An 18,234-nucleotide genomic window follows, 5' to 3' on the forward strand; every position below is an offset into this window, starting at 1 on the left:
TGGTTTCATTTTGAGCAAGTATATAACTTTGATTTTTATCCATAAAACAAAAAACCTGAAGAACTCACAATATAGAACCTTTCTGCATATTAAGACTCACCAATACCAGATCATCAGCTTTCAGATATCGTACAGAAATTTTGCACCAAAGTATATACTTTGCTATATTAGTAACACTTGTTAGCTGTAGCTTTTTAACAATTTAACTATCTTACCTTAAGATAGTCAAATAAGACAAAACCCCCACCTTGTGGATAAAGAGAACCATCTGGCTTATTTCAGGTGAGAATAGAACCACCATAAACAAGGAACAGAAACTACAATGAATTTAAAATAAGTTTATTCTGTTAACACCCTCATAATACTCCCCCGGAAAAACTATAAAACAGGGTACGCTGCTGCCCTTAAAGGAATGGATGGGTGATACATTATACAAAACGATCTTGGGAATCACGTGTAAATGTTACTCTGAATCTCATTTGTTGTCATCAATTTCTTCAGTATCTCTGTGCTCTGCGGAATATTCTGGAGGGAGAGAAGAAGTTGTTAACATAGTGAGAATTTAGTCAGAACAAGGCACACGTGCCCAGCCAGCCCTACTATTGACACAGAAGCAGAGAGGACACTGAAAAGGACTGGCCCCGCTTCTCACCTCCTCACCTGATGGACGGGACGTGAGTGGGTCCTCGTCAACTCTGCCCGAAGCTCTCTAACAGGACCCCAGGCCTCCAGAGGGGTCCCGGGCCCTTCGGTCACCTCCCCCACGTGTGCTCAGTCCTCTCTGCACCCCGACCAAGGGTCCTCCCAGTCCCCTCAAACACACCTGAGCCTGCCCATTTCATGCCACACTGCCTCCCTGGGCATGTCCCCTCCACCTAGACCCGCCCATCCTTTGGGTCCAGCTGAAGGGCCCCTTCCCTTCAGAGGCCCTTCTGAAGGGCCTCTCCTCAGCTGACCTCACCCCCGCCCACCCTGGCTGGTGGCTGGCACCTGGCACAGCAACCACCTGTGCCACCTCCAGGCCATGGACCACCCAGCACCATGGGGTCCACACAGCAGGGACGCAAGAGAATTCCATCTTGTTCCCAACTTGAACTACACCTTGTTGACCAAATACCACTTCAAGAACAGAAACTCTGACCTAAGCCAGGACGACTGTATTCAGTCACTAAGAAGACAGTGTTCTTCAAAAAGCCCCTTCATGCTCCCACAAATCATCATGTTTACAGCAAGAAATGAAAAGGTAAAGAGAAGTTAACTACATTTCCCCTACAAAGGATGTTTTTAGACACAGAAAGTTGACTTAAACTCTACATGACAAACGGTTTACAAGTCTCAGAACAAGTACAGAATATTCTGGGTCACTGGAGCCCTGAGCACTGACTACACCATCACAGAGCCCGTGCAGCCCCTTCACGGAAGCATCCAGGCAGCTCTGCTTCCGGCCCTTCACCATTCTCACTGCAGAGCTGACGGCTGTGAGGCAATCCGCCATAAAAGATGAAATAACTGGCTGACAGTCTGGACTTTGCCGCCAACGAAGGACTCTCATTTCTTTGTCACTTAAGTCTCAGCCCCCACAATGGTATGCATGGTGACAAGGAGACCTGGCGACTTAAAACAGGGGACTCTGACAACTACAGACACCGACATGATAGAAAACAGTGACAAAACTCAGGGGACCATACGTGAAACAGACAGCCAGCAGGAATCTGCTGTGTGGCTCAGGAAACTCAAACAGGGGCTCTGTATCAACCTGGAAGGGTGGGATGGGGGGGAGATGGGAGGGAGGCTCAACAGGGAGGGGATACATGTATACCTATGGCTGATCCATGTCGAGGTTTGACAGAAAACAAAATTCTATAAAGCAATTATCCTTCAGTAAAAAAAAAAATATATAAATTTAAAATTAAAAAAAAGCCCAGGGGAAGTGTGAAACACGGGAGCATGAAGCCAGATTGCGTCCTATACAGAAAAGAGCACATCAGTGCAAAGCCTTCGGTGATCTGCAGGTGCAGAGTCGGGTCCACGCTTCCCACAGAATTTAGAATGTCCACCAATGGACCTGTGAGAACGGGCCAAGAACAGACAGTGCAGAACAGGCTTCACAAGATAATGGCATGCTCAGGTCACACATCCACATCCCAGGCTTGGAAACTGACACCTGTCTTAAAGGGAGAAATTCTGGTTTAAAAGACGAGGTGCAATGCTGAAAAGGGAGACAAATCAACAAGCTTATACGTCTATACATACCTACACACACGTATGTTCACATGGACGTACAACCTAGCGGACTAGTGCTTAAATACAACCCACAGAACCTGTTCTTTGCACAGCACTGCCAGGAGGTAGATACACTTAAAATGTATTTGAATATTTTGTGCTTCACAATAAAATCTAAGTTTGTTATTCACTTCTCTTGTTTCACTATGTCCTTTTTAATGTCCATCTTTTATCTTTTCATTATTTTATCTTCATGGCAAAACTGCCTCTCAGACAATTCGCTACTTGGTGATGACGTCTGCAGTGAACGAGCTCGTGGCCATGATGTCTGTGGTGAAGAAGCTTGGGTGGCAGTGCCCAGAGAAGACAGTGGCCACGGGCCCTGCTCCCGATGAGGTGGGAAGAGTCGATCAGGGAATCACAGGCGCAGGCAATGCCACTAGTTACCACATCCTCAGAAAGGGATGCTAAATACAAAATTACTTGCCTGAGAGGTTATCCGTGACTCCAGAAAGCTGAAAGATATACTTGAATTAGGACTCCACTCTTACTAATTCAGTAAATGCCTGAGGGCCTTTGACTCATCAGACTCATGACGTACTGGGGCTACCACAAGAGAAAACGCTCCCAAGTAGGTGACAGTCTAATTTACGAAACCTATGAAATTAGCTGACGCCAACAGAAATTACAAAGGAAGCTGCCCTACTACTAATGGCCATCCTAGAGTAAAACAAGGCTTCCAACCTGGAACAATGCTGTTATAATCTCATCCCCTTAAAGAAAAAGCTCTTCAACCAAGAGTCCACACTGTCAGCGAATCTCTTAGGGAGAAGACGGGAGTCCCTAGACTACCTGAAATTACTGGCAAAACCTTTCTGTACATGCTGATATGTATTTTTCTAGGAAAAGAGCCCACAGGTACATCCAAACTGAGAACAGGGAACAGATTTAGCCCATCTAGCCCCAATGCAAAATTAAGTCAATAAACATTATGATAATTTGATCCATACTATGCTCAAAAATGCCTTCTCAAAAATTATACTTTCTAGGAACTTCCCCGGTGGCACAGTGGATAAAAATCTACCGGTTAACGCGTGGGACATAGGTTCAGTCCCTGGTCGGGGAAGACCCAACATCCACGGAGCAAGGAAGCCCGTGTACCACAACTATGGAGCCTGCACTCTGGAGCCCAAGTTCCATGAAGGGAAGCCTCAGCAATGAGGAGCCCGAGCACGGGAACAAACCGCAGTCCCAACTCGCTGCAAGTGGACAAAGCCCGTGAACAGCAACAAAGACCCAGCACAGCCAAAAATTAAGTAATTAATGTAAAAAAAAATTACATCTTCCAAATTAATGAGTTACAGAAACTTCTTGAAGAGTGGAACCATCTTCCCACACAGACATCTGGGATTTAAAGCACTGGCCTATCCTGACAAACATGAACAAAACAGTCTCCGCGTTTCAGAAGCGTATCTAGAATAACATGTGACACTCATATGTAAGCTGCCAGGCCAGCAGCTTTCTCTTTACTTGGGGTGAAAAAGACCTCTATTTGCTACTCAGGTTTCACATTCAATACCACACGTTTATGTTCGCTACCAAGTTCATTAGTAAGTCACTAAAATAAAGCCTCACCTTAACCAAACACTTCAAGCTTCTGGAAGAAAGCACAGGCTTAAAAGCTTCGACTGTGATCAGGTCTAATTTCATCACATCAGTGTAACACAAGTACAGAATTGCAGGGATTCTCCATACTTGACAGTAACTCAGAACTATGAATAGACAAGAACAACATCACTTAGGTTTTCTGTTATACAATTTTAAAGTGCAACACCTCTATCTCATAAAGGCTACTTTTAAAAATATTCATCTCTGTTGCCTCTTTTAATCATTTACAGCCATTTTGAATCAATTATAATGCATATTTTCTTTCAAAGACAATTTACTTTCCTAAGTTATCTTTTGTTTTACAAATAAGATACAAGATTATAATTTTGTTGACTGCACTGAAGTAAATTAAATGCAAATAATAAATATATAATGCATACTATAAAACATTTAGTCATTTGTTCTAGTAAACTTAACATTTAAAGTTTTAAAAAAACTTTTATTCACGAACAAATAAGTGAATATATACTATAACATATTAACCACTAAAAAGTGAGAATCAAAATTTGATATGTTAGGGTATAATTGGTAATATGAATAAAAAATAAAACTATTAAAGTAACTACCAAAATTCAATATCTGAAGCTTCTATTCTGACAATTAAAACACACTTTGCCAACTTTTCATGCACGAACAAATGACATCTAACACTGGCTTGCGTGATAAGTTATCAATGCTAGAAAGAAATGGCAGCTCTGAGTTAAGAGCTAAGAACTCTGAGCTGCTCTCCTACAATGAATGTGTGTCTGCAAAGTTTAAACACTGAAACCAAATATAACATGCATGCGTGCTCAGCTGCTCAGTCATGTCCAACTCTTTGCGACCCCATGTACTGCAGTCCTCCAGGCTCCTCTGTCCATGGGGATTCTAAATGCAAGAATACTGGAGTGGGCTGCCATGTCGTCCTTCAGAGAATCTTCCCCACCCAGGGATCGAAACCACTTCTGCATTGGCAGGCAGATTCTTTACTGCTGAGCCATCAGGGAAGCTACAAAATATAACATACCTGCAACTACGGATACTGAGGACTAACACCAACACACTGGTACTGATCACCATTAACACCTCAAAAAGATCTCTACTTGTCCCAGCAACAACTATGAAAAAAGCAGTAACAAGAATAGAAGTGAATGGCATGAACTGCAATACTACCTGCTGCAGGAAGGTCGTGGACAATATTTGGTTGTTCTAGCAGTGAACAGAAAGGAGGCTCTTTGAAGTTCTGAGTTTTTAGAGCTTTCAGGAAAGGAGTATGAAGGCTGCTGGTAGATTCTGAAGTTTTATAGTCAGTAACATGGCGACATGTAAGAATAGTGACTTGCATATTCTTCCTTGGACAAGAGCCAAAAACCTAACACAAAAGTGATTTCAAATTAAAATAGATACATATTTTGTGACAGAACAGAAATATCCCTCAAGCTATTTACCTACCATTCATACGATAGTGTATACATATGCTCTGAAGGGCTGGACGTGTCAATGGAAAACAGAGCCCCAGCTCTGCTGTCCCCTCACTGGGGTGGGACTGATCTTAATTCTGTCACTTTCTAGCCAGGTGACCTTCTCCAAGTCACTTCCCCCACCTGTGAACTAAGGACAGAGGGAGGTGTGATCTGAAGTCAGGGAAGTCAGGAACAAAGGAGGCAGAGCAGCTGCTGTAACAAACAGGGACACTATCACAGGTAAGGGGGTCACTCAGCTACAAGCACCTGTTCATTTACGCCCTCCCCCTGTCCGCCGAAGATGCCTGAAGGTGATTCTTTTTGTTTTGTTCCAGTGTTCGTTCAGTTTCTAAGAGCACTACTTGCCATCATTGTTGAGAACACTGTTACACTGAATGGAAGTGACACCCATTCTTTGCTGGAGAAAGTGACATAATTAAGATCCTACCTCGATAGACATGAGTTTGAGTAAACTCTGGGAGTTGGTGATGGACAGGGAGGCCTGGCGTGCTGCGATTCAAGGGGTCGCAAAGAGTCGGACACGACTGAACTGAACTGAACCTCTAAGAACGCTCCGTTTAGACTAGTGTTGTATTAGCAACAGGAAGTGGTCCTCTCCTTAATGCACAGAATGATGGGTTCAAGAGCACTGTACTGAGGATGCTTCTAAGAACATCACTTGCAAGTTGCACTCATAACAGTGTTACATCAGTACAAATGACTCTTAAATTCACCTTTAAGTGTATTTCCTTTATAAATCAAGTTTCAACTGTTCAAGGCCTCAATGTCCACCTAAGTTGGTATTTCATGGATTTCTAAGGACTCTTCCAGCTTTTAAAATCTCTGATGACATAAGAAAAGGAAGAAGCTATCTTCAAGGGAAAAAAAAAAAGCAGATTTTAGATCTCTGCACCTCTTCTGAAAATACTTTATGAAGAAAGAAAATGGCTATTTCAAATAGCAAGAGAACTGAAGATTTTAGGTTATGTGCTGTAAATGATTTGTAAGACTTTTAATTATAGCATAGCTTTATAAATAAACACAGAACTTAACATCATATCCATTTATAAGCAATGTTCCATTTAAGAGATATAACATCATTCACAAGGCCTGATTTATCATCCTCCCTGAATACTTATGTTTTGGAATACATTGTTTTGGAAATGCATAACTTTACATTTTCTCAAGTCAGAGAGAGAAAAGCTATTCCACAGTACAAAACATCATATATAAATTAATAATATAAATTAATACAGCAGTTTTCTATTCTTCTGAGATCTATTCAAAGTTATGGACTCTGTCCCTACAAAATACACATAGGGACATAAAATGAAATCATATATACAGCCATCAGAACATTCATAGACCTTATCAGACAATCTCTCCTTTAATCAAAACAGCTACCAAAAATTATAAAGTGCATTTTAAGTATGCCAATCTGGTTTAAAACAGGTGTGCACCTGTTAGAAACTTATTTCTAATAAACTTAATTTCTTAATAAACTTATTTCTAATAACTTAATTATATCTATAATTTAACTGACATTAAATATATATAATAAATTAAATAAATATATATCTATATTTAATCTAACATTTAAACTGAAACATTTATAAGACATATTGAAAAGGTTTACTTCATTAAAAAATACACAACTAAGAAAATTATGATTATTCCCTAAAATTGTTCAGTTCAGTTGCTCAGTCGTGTCTGACTCTTTGCGACCCCATGGACTGCAGCATGCCAGGCCTCCCTGTCCATCACCAACTCCCGGAATTTATTCAAACTGACGCCCATTGAGTCAGTGACGCCATCCAACCATCTCATCCTCTGTCAGCCCCTTCTCCTCTCGCCTTCAACCTTTCCCAGCATCAGGGTCTTTTCCAGTGAGTCAGTTTTTCGCATCAGGTTGCAAAAGTATTAGAGTTTCAGCTTCAGCATCAGTCCTTCCAATGAATCAGTTCAGTTCAGTCGCAGAGTCGTGTCCGACTCTTTGTGACACCATGAATATTCAGGACTGATTTCCTTTAGGATGGACTGGTTGGATCTCCTAGTTAAATTCTTCACTGAAAAATTTTTTACTGGGCACATACAATTGCTCTATTCTCCCGCAAAATGAAGACTCAATCGATCCATCCTAATGCTAAGAAACATGGCTGCAGCTCTGGTGTGCGTGGCGGCTTCGCGCCAGCCGTGTGAACCCAGGTTGCGAGACCAGTTCACAGAGGCCTCCCACCTTGTGGCCCCGCGTTTCCAGGCAGCCTGGGCACCATGGCTGGTTCTCACCCGTGGCTGTGCCCTGCTCTGCCTCACGTGGGTAACTTGTTCGAAAATGTGTTACATTTTCACGACCCATGATCTTCAGCACATGCTGGTTACATTTGCTTGCGTTCTTTTATTCTTTATAACTCCTATAATACTTCTGAGGGAAAAAGCAAATACTTGCCCTACGTCAACATCTGACTATGCAGGCTTATGTGTAAAGACACTGAACCCTGATACAGCAGCCACCCCAGATGAGACTCTCTCACCTTCTCCAGCCACTGATACTGCTGATCTTCGGCGACGTAGCAACTGCACTGGCAGAGCATGACCTGAAATCAAATTCCGTGTTTCCTGTCAGGTCAAGCAAGCGTTACACACCCCCCACGCTGTCATCACATATGTAGCATGTGAACCCCAAAACAACCCTTGGATAACATTTGGTTTGCTTAATCTGCTACCAGCTTATTCATTTTTCTTTAAAGTTTAAAATTTTAAGAATCAAGCCACTACTGGCAAGTAGTATCAGAAGAAAGTGCACAATGACAGCACAACCGTGAGGGCTGGCCTAGGAGATGCTGAAGATGCTGTCAGTAAACACTACCAGAGTCCTCTTTACCCTTCTCGGGGTCACACACTGTGAAGACCAAACTCAAAAAAAAAAAAAAAAATCACAGAAACATCAAGTGCTATGAGAGTCAAGGGCAACAGTCTAGCCACATCTCAGGCCAGCAGTACCCAAGGATGGGGCTGATGTCTGGAAGGTGGCAGCAGTATAGAAGCCATGTGCTCAAACTGAAAACCTGCCACACAGAGGCATCGGAGGGTAAGATGCCTGATCATCAATGCTTGTGGAACAACAGTATCCATAAAAATTAACCATGTCCAAATATCGCCAGAAACATTAACACCTAACGATGCAAGTGGGAAAACATGAAGCACAGGGACCTTCCCAGCAGCCCAGTGGTTAGGACCCTGTAGTTCGACTGCAGGGGCCACGGGTTCGATCCCTGGCTGGGGAACTGAGATCCCACGTGTAACACTGGCACAGCCAAAAAAAAAATTAAGCACAAGAGGGAAAAAAGGGGCCCAGGGTTAGGGAGAAGAACAAGACTAGATACATAATTAGTTACACACACAGGGTCTGAATAGTCAAGATACCCAACAAATCAATGGTAAACCTAAACACCGTAACAGGAAGTTCTCCTGCTTGACCTCCAAGAGGTATTCTACAGCGAAAACTTTCCACTAAGGACCAGATGAAGAACATGCTTAGTTCCCTTACTATTTATTCCCCATAAATACTGGGTGCTTACAAAAATCCTTATGTAACATTTTAATAGTGGTGGATTACATGTTACAGAAACAAACTGTAAATATTATCAAATCAAATTTTATCACTTTCAAGGCTAACCTTACAGTATTACAGAGTTACTGATGTCTTCACCTGTCTGAGCCCCTGCCCCTGTTCAAACGTCCAGCAGAGGTGGAAGAGCACTCTGTCAACAAGCAGGTGGGCAGACAGGCATCACCCGCGGGGCCACCTCACCAGCCTAACGTGTCTCCCCAACTGTGCTGCTTTCTCGGAATGGTTCCAAGGACAGAAGATGCGCTCAGCTGCTCAGTCATGTCCGACTCTCCGCAAACCTATATACTGTAGCCCGCCACACTCCTCTGTCCATGGGATTTCCCAGACAAGAAGATTGGAGTGGGCAGCCATTTCCTCCTCCAGGGCATCTTCCTGACTCAGGGATCAAACCTGCGTCTCTTGCCTTGTTTACTATGGAGTCACCTGGGAAGCCCAGGACCCAAGAACAGGACTAGGACAAATGCGATCCAATAGAATCACTAGGCGTCAGCTGCAGAACATATTTTACAGCTTAACAAATCAGGATGAATTATGAATTCCCTAGGGGTCCAGCAGTTAAGACTTCACACTTCTACTGCAGGGGGACCAGGTTCCATCCCTGGTCAGGGGGAACCAAGATCCCTCGGGCCATGCAGCAGCAGAGCCAAAAAAAAAAAAACAAAACAGGATGAATTAGGTAAGGATGAAAGCTCAGTGTTAACAGAATTGCATCAGAGTGCATAAAGCACTCATCTGCTCACTGTTAACTGAGAGTCCAGTCTACAGGAATGGGTTTAGAGCTGAATGCCAGGTGGGTTTAGGGCAACAAAGCAGGACCGTGCTTCCACAGCGTGTATGCATTTTCCCACATTTACATCTGCCAGCTCAAATCATGTTCTGAACGAGGGCAAGGGTTTGCTTCTAAAAAAGTTACTTCAGAGTTCCTTCAGAAGTTTACCAACACACCATATCTGCCACGTTGATATTATATAAGCAGAAAAATGATTACTACCACTGCCAACAGGCAGAATCCCTCAGCTCAAAAGTAGGTATTAAGGAACGTGGAATTCAAATGAACACTACATGAATGATGCCTAAATAACTCCCACTTATACACACAAGCCAGGCCCCACATACCGAAGGATTCGATTTCAGGTGATAAAACACACAAAAAGCCTCTGTGGGGGACAGGTGTGCAGTGTCCGTTGTCCTACACCATTCATTCCAGAGTTTAGCACAACCAACTTCTTCCCAGGTTCCTGAATTCATGACAAATGACGACAAAAACGCTGTGAAATACAAGGCACATCAGTTAGTGTTGGGCTCCACAAGTTGTATTTTCTATTCAATAAAAAAACAAATTCAGTATCTACGGCTGATTCATATTGTTGTTTGGCAGAAACCAACCAAACACTGTAAAGCAATTATCCAATTTAAAAGAAACGAATTTTTAAAAATCATAAAAAATAAATAAATTCAAGTTGAGAATCCTAGTGCCATTGAGAGCATCAACCTTACACACATCATCATTGTGCAGAAAAAGAAACTGAGGCCTCAAGAAGGTAGAGGCCATGCCCTGCGTTTAGACGACACTGGAGCCAGGAATCAGGAAGACAGGTTTACCGACAGATCTCACCAGTCTCACACTATAACAACCTTCTGGAAAACTTTAGGCCAGCAGAACTGTAAATAAATAAGTCAGCTATTATTTACCATGTACTGTTCCACAGGCACTAGGGGTACCTTACAGGGCAAGGAATCTTCACTGGAGTTCCCCAAGGCTCTCCTCTGAGCTTGTGAATTCCCTAAAATGATACAGGTTTGTGTACTTTCGTGTGTGTATTCATTGTTCCAGCTGAACTCTGCACTGCTCTGACTTTAATCTATCAAATGAATTCATATATGTATAAAAACCTTATATTGCTAGAGTTCTCCTTATGATTTTAAAGGAGTCCGTTAACTCACAAACATACAAAGACCCACTGTAACAAGGGACTGTATGCACATGCCACCTCTGCCCCTGGTCAGCTGGGCCACAACAGGCCCAGAAGCCCAAGAAAACCTGGATACTAGAAACGTGGTTTCCTTGAAATCATAAGTTCCTAAAGCCAAGAATATTTCTCCTAAATCTTATTTTTCAAGTTTCTCAAAAAGCGCCACATGAGCAGGGACAGATTTCATTCAGACACAGTTATTCTGCTATGACTTCTTCTAAAAAAGTAATATACATGTGAAATCTGTTATGATGGAAAGAAGTAACTTCAGCTTCTGCTCTTTCAACAAAGCGTATAGTCTAATGCACTTCCACTTACCTACTGCATTATTCCCTATGGCAATTATAAACTTGGAGCAAGGATGTTTTTCCAGTAGAGAAACTTCCAACGTTGTTTTTGTCTGTCTTCGAAAGAGCCGCACCTCCCTAATAAGAGAAACAAAAAAAATGAAAAGAAAAGCAATTTAAATGTTGTTGTTCAGTCGCTCAGTTGTGCCTCTTTGTGACCCTATGAACTGTACCACCCCAGGCTTTCCTGTACTCCACACAATTTAAATGTAGTTAGTATCATACTGTGACAAAAAGGTTACCACAGGTATGATTTTGTATTAAGTAGAATGCAAACTTTAATTCTATAAAGAACATAATTATGATTTTAAGGAAGCAACAGATTCAGGTAACAATAATTCATAGGTAAAACTGTTTGTTGCCCAGTTCATGGAGAACTGTAGGAGAGAGATCAGGCTGTCCAGCTGATCCACAGATCAATCTATCTTAGCAACCCAAACAGTGGACAACTAGGCATAGTTTGTGGTGAGAAATGGCAAGCACCACCTCTGAGGCTTTCTTGCAGCACAACACTGACCAAGCCTCTTAGAAGGAACTTCCTTTTACAGGAAATGCTTGTGACAAACACACACCTGAATAAAGGACACCAAGAGGAAGCAATCAGGCCAATCCAGAGGGTGGGACATCCTACGGGACAATCGGTCTCTCCAAGGGGGTGAGAAAGTTGGGGGCGGGGAGGGAACTGCTCTAAATGCATGAAAGTTCAAGAAATAAAACGTCTAAATCTAAGGTGTGTGCTTTGCCAGGGTTCTGACTTGCTCAAACCCACTGTTAAATGTCGTGTTTGAGACAACTGGATAAATCTGATCATGGACTGGCAATATTACACACTATCCAGAGAGTATTATCAACTGTAAATATGTAAGAAAATACCTGTATCGTTTGATACGCATTCTGAAAGCTGTAGAGGTGAAAGGGTGGAGAGAGATGAAATGTGGCAAAACCTTCCTAACTGTTGAATTTATGTGACTGGAGGGGCTTAACGTGCCATTTTATTGTTTTCTCTAATGTCTCTGTGTTGGGAAATAACACTTTTTTAAAAAAGGACATATCCATATGCTGCTGACACACGATGCTAACCAAGAAGTGCGGCAGGAATACAGTTTTTTAAAGAGTTGTCTTATATCCATGAACCAAACGCACGACAGACTTGAGGGAGGAAGACAGCCCCGCCGCGCTGGAAAACGGATCACGCCCGCAGGAAACCACCGGCACCAACGCTGAAGGAAGCCTGTGAAGACGGCAGGAGCCGACACCCCACAGAGCCGTCTGCAGGGCCCGCGGACCACCTCCACCCGGCACCCCCGCAGCCGTCTTGCCCCTCAAGGCCGGGGGCCTGGGGTAGGGCGGAGCAGCCGCAACCTTAGGGCCGGCGCGTCTGCTCCGATGCCCCAGGACCTCACCTCTTCCGCGCCAGCTGTCGCCGGACCTCCCTATCCTCGGGCGTCTCCCTCCTCCCCTCCTCTTCCTCCTCCTCGTCCTCCGTCCCGGCTCGGCACGGCGTCCTCACCACTTCCCCGAAGAATGTGGCCGCCATGCTGTCCCTCACAATCCCCCGGCCTAACTGCGGTGCCACTGAACTGCGCACGCGTCCCGCGCACGCGCCCAAGAGCACCGCCACGCCCCCACAGCGCCACCACACACACCCCCTACACCACCCCCGCGCATGCGCCCCGAGTCCTTGCGGCGGTACAAACTCAGAACCTTTATCTTGCGCAGCCCGAGCCCAGGGGCCGCCGAAAAATCGGGTGACTGCAGGCTAGAGAGGCGAGCCGGGGGGCGGGGCCTGCCGTCCCCGCAGGTAACGGACCGGACCGACGAGGGGCTCGACCGCCCCCGGCCCAGTCCTTACAGCTCCGGGAAGAGGGCCAGCCTGGTTACCTTCCTTAACTCCGTTTCCGTTTTCTTCTCCATTAAGAGTGACAGGGTGAGCTTTGGTTTATTAAGCACCCGTCTTCAAACCGCGACCGCCCCAGGTAGGTGCCGGCCCGGCCCGGCGCGTCCTCGGGACAGTGGACAGAGGGCGGATGGACGGGCAGGAAAAACTACAGTGCTTCGCGGTGTTGTAAAAATGAGCCTTTACTCTGGCAATAGGGATTCACATTTCAAAAGCTGATGATCTGAAAGATTTCATGAGAATGCAAAAATAGTTGCTTCTTTTTTAAAACTTGGCCATCTCTGGTACAAAATTTCGCTTTAAATAGCCTATCATTAATAAGAAACGTAATTATTTTTGAATTGGTTCTCTTCTTTCATTATTTAACAGAGCACTAATCCATGCAGGACAGAAGTGACACTATGCCATAGCTTAAGTGAAAATACACAATATTGCAACGGAAAAAAAAAATCCATTTACCTACATTCAGTTGTGCTGAAACTAGAGGGCATTTGCTTACATTCTGGAACCCTATCAATAAATAGTCACAAAGTTAAGTACTAATATGGGGTCGGGGGAGCCTCTTGAGATTAGAAAAACACATTTTGCTTTTAGATGTGGGCAAACTGTCACCAAAAGCATTTCCATAAGATCAGTTATTTAGCACTTTTACACATTACTGCAAAATAATATATTGAGTTTTGAAGCAAAATATGAACATTAAAGTATAAACAATAAGACTAGCTATCTAGTTCACGCTTAGGAAACTCTGGCTATGTTAGCAAGCTAGAATAGACAAGATTACCAGTGTAATATTTTAAAATTACATTAACACTCCTGGGCTACAGTTTGGGCACCACTTTGTCTTAGTCCTTTTGTTGAATAAGATAACATCACTTTTACCAGTAAGATCTTCAATTTGATTTCAATTACATTATGAAGAAGTCATTTGTGGAAAGCTGATTAAAAATCATAGATAGGGTAATGATAGTACATTTAGTCATGATTAAAATTCTGCATACATTTCAGAGAGGTTTTTACAAGAATATTAAATTTTAAACAAATGCTTATTTCATGCAGTTACAATAAATTTAAGCCAAGCACTTAAAAAAAGGCAAGTATATGTTCAAATCAAATACTCAACCAGAAAAGGGATTCTATTATGAAAGAAGGCTGATGGTACAATCTCAAGTGCTAACAGAAATTAACCCCACCAGAGAAAATTATAACTTCAAAATTAAATCTTCACGACATTAAAACAGTCAAAAAACTGCATAAAATACTCGAGATTTTTAACATTTTCATTTTATGGCATTTGTTGAGGACATAGCATATCCCAATAAGAAATTTCTGTGAAATTAAGTGCAAATATGCGTCTGGAAATAGGTTTAAACATTTCATTAAAGATCAAAAATCAAACCCCATGCACCTAAAAATATTTGCAGTTTATTAGGAATTCTTCCCTTTCTCACCTGTGCTAGTAACAAGTTACTGGTATCAGTATTTCAGATGAAAATATACTACAAACAGAGCAAATACAGACTCTGGCTTATGCTAAGAAAAAGAAAGTGACAACAAAAAGCCTTTTTTAAAAGCAGACATGCAACCACAAGTAAATTTCTCAATAAGACACTTAAGTTGATCTGTGTAACAACAAAAAAAAATGCATTACATTGTCTTTTAATGAAAGAGGAACAGAAACCCTTAGATTGCTGTATTTTACTTTAGATTTACACATGCAAGTCATATATTAATATTCACAGATACTTTTAAATGGGAAAACAACTTGCTTGTAACAGTTCATTTTTCCAATAGCATGTCACTACGTTAAAAAGATTTGACAGTGCGTTCATTTAATCTGGTGATTTTAATTTCAACAAATACCTACTCACAAACCTCATTGCAAATCAATTCTTTATAGTATCAAGACCAGATTTTCTAATCCTAATGAAGGATTGATATAGCCCAGACATGCTGCCTTTAAAGTCTGTTGTGATGAGTCTCTAATAAATTTGCTCAAAATATTCAAAGTTCTAACTTTTAAGGTGCTATAAAGAAACATGTGACAGTATCATCTAAAAATATGACTGTTTCGATCTTTATACTTTTTATTTTCTAACTCATTAAGACTAAGACCTGCCTCATAGTGAAGCACATTTTTGGCATTTCTATAAATGCTGCTACATGAAAGTAAAAATGAGAAAAAGTTGTGATAGTCACATTCATAGCTTTCATATAAAAATATATATTCCCTGAATTCGGCATATCAAGTGGTCATCATTCTGTATGAATTGCAGTATTATAAACAAAATAAGAACATTAATGGACTTTTTCTATTTCCAACACTACTTTAGAACTCATTTATCAACATTCCCATCATGGAATCCCCAGGCCCTTCTAGTTTATGACTTTTGGGGCTGTGAATTATAGGGTGTGGCTCTTAACAAAGTATTTGCTTCACTCAAGTGTCAAATAAGCTCAGTGGCACTCCCTCTTGAAATGTGCCTATATTTCCCCTTATTTCAGTAATGACACCACAGTCATGGTGGTCTGAAATGTTATACTCAACATAGAGCCCTGAAAATTAGCATCAGGTTGAGATTTTGAAATGTTTTCAGTCCTTTGAGTTTTTGCTACCAACCCTGTACACTTCCCACTTTCTTCCTCTAAAGAATCAAGAGATTTCTTCAAGGCCCTTCCTTTCAGAAAAGGAATAATCTCATGACAGGGCCATTTGTCTCTTCTTTCCACCTCTCCAACTACAGGCTCCACAATCTATTTCCTCCTCAGAACTCTCTTGTCATATGCATCTGTACAAGGGCTGACTAGGAGGAAGCCCTCCTCCCACTTTGCCCCACTGGGTTATGGCTTTTAAAAATCCCTCAGAAGGTGCCAACAAGGGGTTAACAACGTTAGAGCTGGGAGCGGAATGCAACTGCCAGTTTACCTGTGGCCCCTGGTTTTCAATTCCACTTCTACATTTTCATAGTCACTACTGTGCTTTTTCTTTCCAGGATCTGAAACGCCTCAAAAGGGGCATTTTTCTATTAATATCTTCTAGCTCCTTTTCACTTTCAGAATTTATGGTTGTATCCTCCTCTTTATAAACATTGAGTAATTTTTTCTTAGCCGCAGCAGAAGCATTTCGATGGGGCAGTTTTCTGCTGCTCCTCCTAATCCACACATTTTCTGGTCCTGAAATGGTTTCCTTTAGATTACTCATTATCTTTATTTTATTTGCAGCAACAGTAGCACATCTGCGGGGCGCTTTCTCAGGCGCCATTGTGGCTTTCAGAGTCTCACTAGGCATTGGCACTGCATCCTTCTGAATATGCACACATGTTCTCACTTTTGTATTGGGTTCTCTGTCTTTAGGAACAGATTCTGAAAAATGAAAGTTCACGTAAATGCAAAAATCTTGTACCACAAGATTTTACTACTACTTACATTCCTCAACAATACATTCCTCAACAGTGTTACAACTACTCACATTGCTAAATGAAAAACCAATGCATCATCAATGACACTACACATTTTTGACGTCGATATAACCTTCCACTTCCTTGTCTACAAATGAGTCTTGGACAGAAGTTACAGTCCCTTGCACACTTCACTGTCTCTAAGGATAACTGTCCCCTAAAGCAGCAGACTTGTTAGAATAGGGTTATACCCTTCAGGATCATAAAGTGAAGTCACTCAGTTGTGTCCGACCCTTTGCGACCCCATGGACTATAGCCTGCCAGGCTCCTCCGTCATAAAGCCACTCAGCAAAAAGCACTTTTTAAAAATCTTAATTTTTAGAGTAGAACTTTGTAGGTTTTAAATTTTTGGTGTCATTTCTAATACTCTATGTTGAATTACTTTAAAATATCCAATAGGACTTCTGAAATAATTTTCCTAGAACCTAAACAAGGAAATGCCATCATGACTATGACACAGCATTAGCCCTACTTCAAGATCCTTAAGGTTTCAGTTCCAACACTGGTATTTCCTTTAGTCAAAAAAAAAGTTACACGGGTCACTAGTAGATAAAAAGGAACTGTATATTTGTTTTATACAACCGAAATGTAGTTTTAATCCTAGATTCGTCTTTTTAATTTCAGGATTTTATATAACTGAAATGATCAAATCCTAGTTTCACTGCTATTCAGATAGTTTCTGAACTGGTGTATGTGGGGCACAGAGAGGATCAGGCTGAAGCTTCTAAAAGAAATGAACTCTACACACACAAGCATAGTTGCTGTAAGGAACTAAGGAAGTAGCGCAGGCCGCTGTCAGAACTTGTTCTAGAAACTGAACCTCCTAAGCGGCAAAGGAGAACTTCTTTCAAGGAAGTGTTATTGTAGCTGAGAACCAGAAACTGGGACAGGATCCAGCAGGGAAAAGGTAGGACAGAAAGCACTCTGCAGAGGCTAGTCCTTCACTGGGCCTCAGCCAGCAGTTTCAATGGAGCACAATGGGGTCGTGCAGAGCCGCCACGGGTGCTTACGTGGGCTCAAATCATTTTCATTTTTGCCCACATCTGAAAGCTAGATTTTCACATTTCAAATACAAACTTAACTAGCACTGTTCTCGGGCACTAGTATTTCTTGATAAAAATGCACCTAAAGTTCATTAGCCCCTGAATGTCAGGCCTTATCTGTTGGCAATCTAGTCTTGTTGCCATTAAGAGCCAAACTATCTAAAGACTGTCTTCAAGGGGCACAAGTCTTGCTGGGGGTGAGTGTGTAGGATGCTGCCTCAGGTTTCAAGGTTTTCACAGTTACTCTGTAGCAGTGAAACTACAAACTACCAGCCTTCTTCATTTTTCCTTTGTGAAGGGAGACATTGACCTGTGATCAAGGGCAAATGAGTACAGGTGAAAATGACTTCTGTGAATTGACAAATTCATTAACAGATAGAGTGATGGGCAAAGCCTTAAAACCTCAAAAGTAACTCTTGAGAGTTTACCTTAAATCTATGACACGCATTTCAAAGATGTGCTTGTGTTTTCTCCGAGACCCAAGAAAGTTCTCCCATAGCTGGCTACGAACTACTTTGCTAAAAGCAATTCCCCACAAATGCTTCAGTCCTT

At 42.1% G+C, this 18,234-nt stretch overlaps 2 protein-coding genes across 2 annotated transcripts in view; both read right to left on the reverse strand.

The window, feature by feature from the left end:
* Window positions 1-323: 323 nt before the first annotated feature.
* Window positions 324-12,861, reverse strand: PSMG1 (proteasome assembly chaperone 1). Its single transcript, XM_027960632.3, has 7 exons — window positions 12,688-12,861; window positions 11,256-11,362; window positions 10,081-10,232; window positions 7,865-7,927; window positions 5,044-5,242; window positions 3,859-3,995; window positions 324-525 (listed from the first exon to the last, which is right to left on the reverse strand). The coding sequence occupies exons 1-7, from the start codon at window positions 12,819-12,821 to the stop codon at window positions 451-453; spliced, it is 867 nt and encodes a 288-aa protein (XP_027816433.1). The 5' UTR covers window positions 12,822-12,861; the 3' UTR covers window positions 324-450.
* Window positions 12,862-13,345: 484 nt separating this feature from the next.
* The window catches only part of BRWD1 (bromodomain and WD repeat domain containing 1), a 123,515-nt gene continuing 118,626 nt past the window's right edge, over window positions 13,346-18,234 (reverse strand). The window contains exon 42 of the mRNA XM_027960640.3: window positions 13,346-16,544. Coding sequence (XP_027816441.1) covers window positions 16,153-16,544 — 392 coding nt within the window. The 3' untranslated portion in view covers window positions 13,346-16,152. The remainder of the gene's footprint in view (window positions 16,545-18,234) is intronic.

Source organism: Ovis aries, chromosome 1 (genome assembly GCF_016772045.2).
Source record: "Ovis aries strain OAR_USU_Benz2616 breed Rambouillet chromosome 1, ARS-UI_Ramb_v3.0, whole genome shotgun sequence".
In the NCBI taxonomy this organism is placed as follows: Eukaryota; Metazoa; Chordata; class Mammalia; order Artiodactyla; family Bovidae; genus Ovis; species Ovis aries.

Coding starts and splice junctions, on each gene's coding strand:
- PSMG1 (XM_027960632.3), bottom strand. CDS start 12,821: ATGGCGGCCACATTCTTCGGGGAAGTGGTGAGGACGCCGTGCCGAGCC. Junction 11,363..12,687: donor CGACAGCTGGCGCGGAAGAG/GTGAGGTCCTGG, acceptor TTCTCTTATTAG/GGAGGTGCGGCTCTTTCGAA. Junction 7,928..10,080: donor ACCTGAAATCGAATCCTTCG/GTATGTGGGGCC, acceptor ATTTGATTTCAG/GTCATGCTCTGCCAGTGCAG.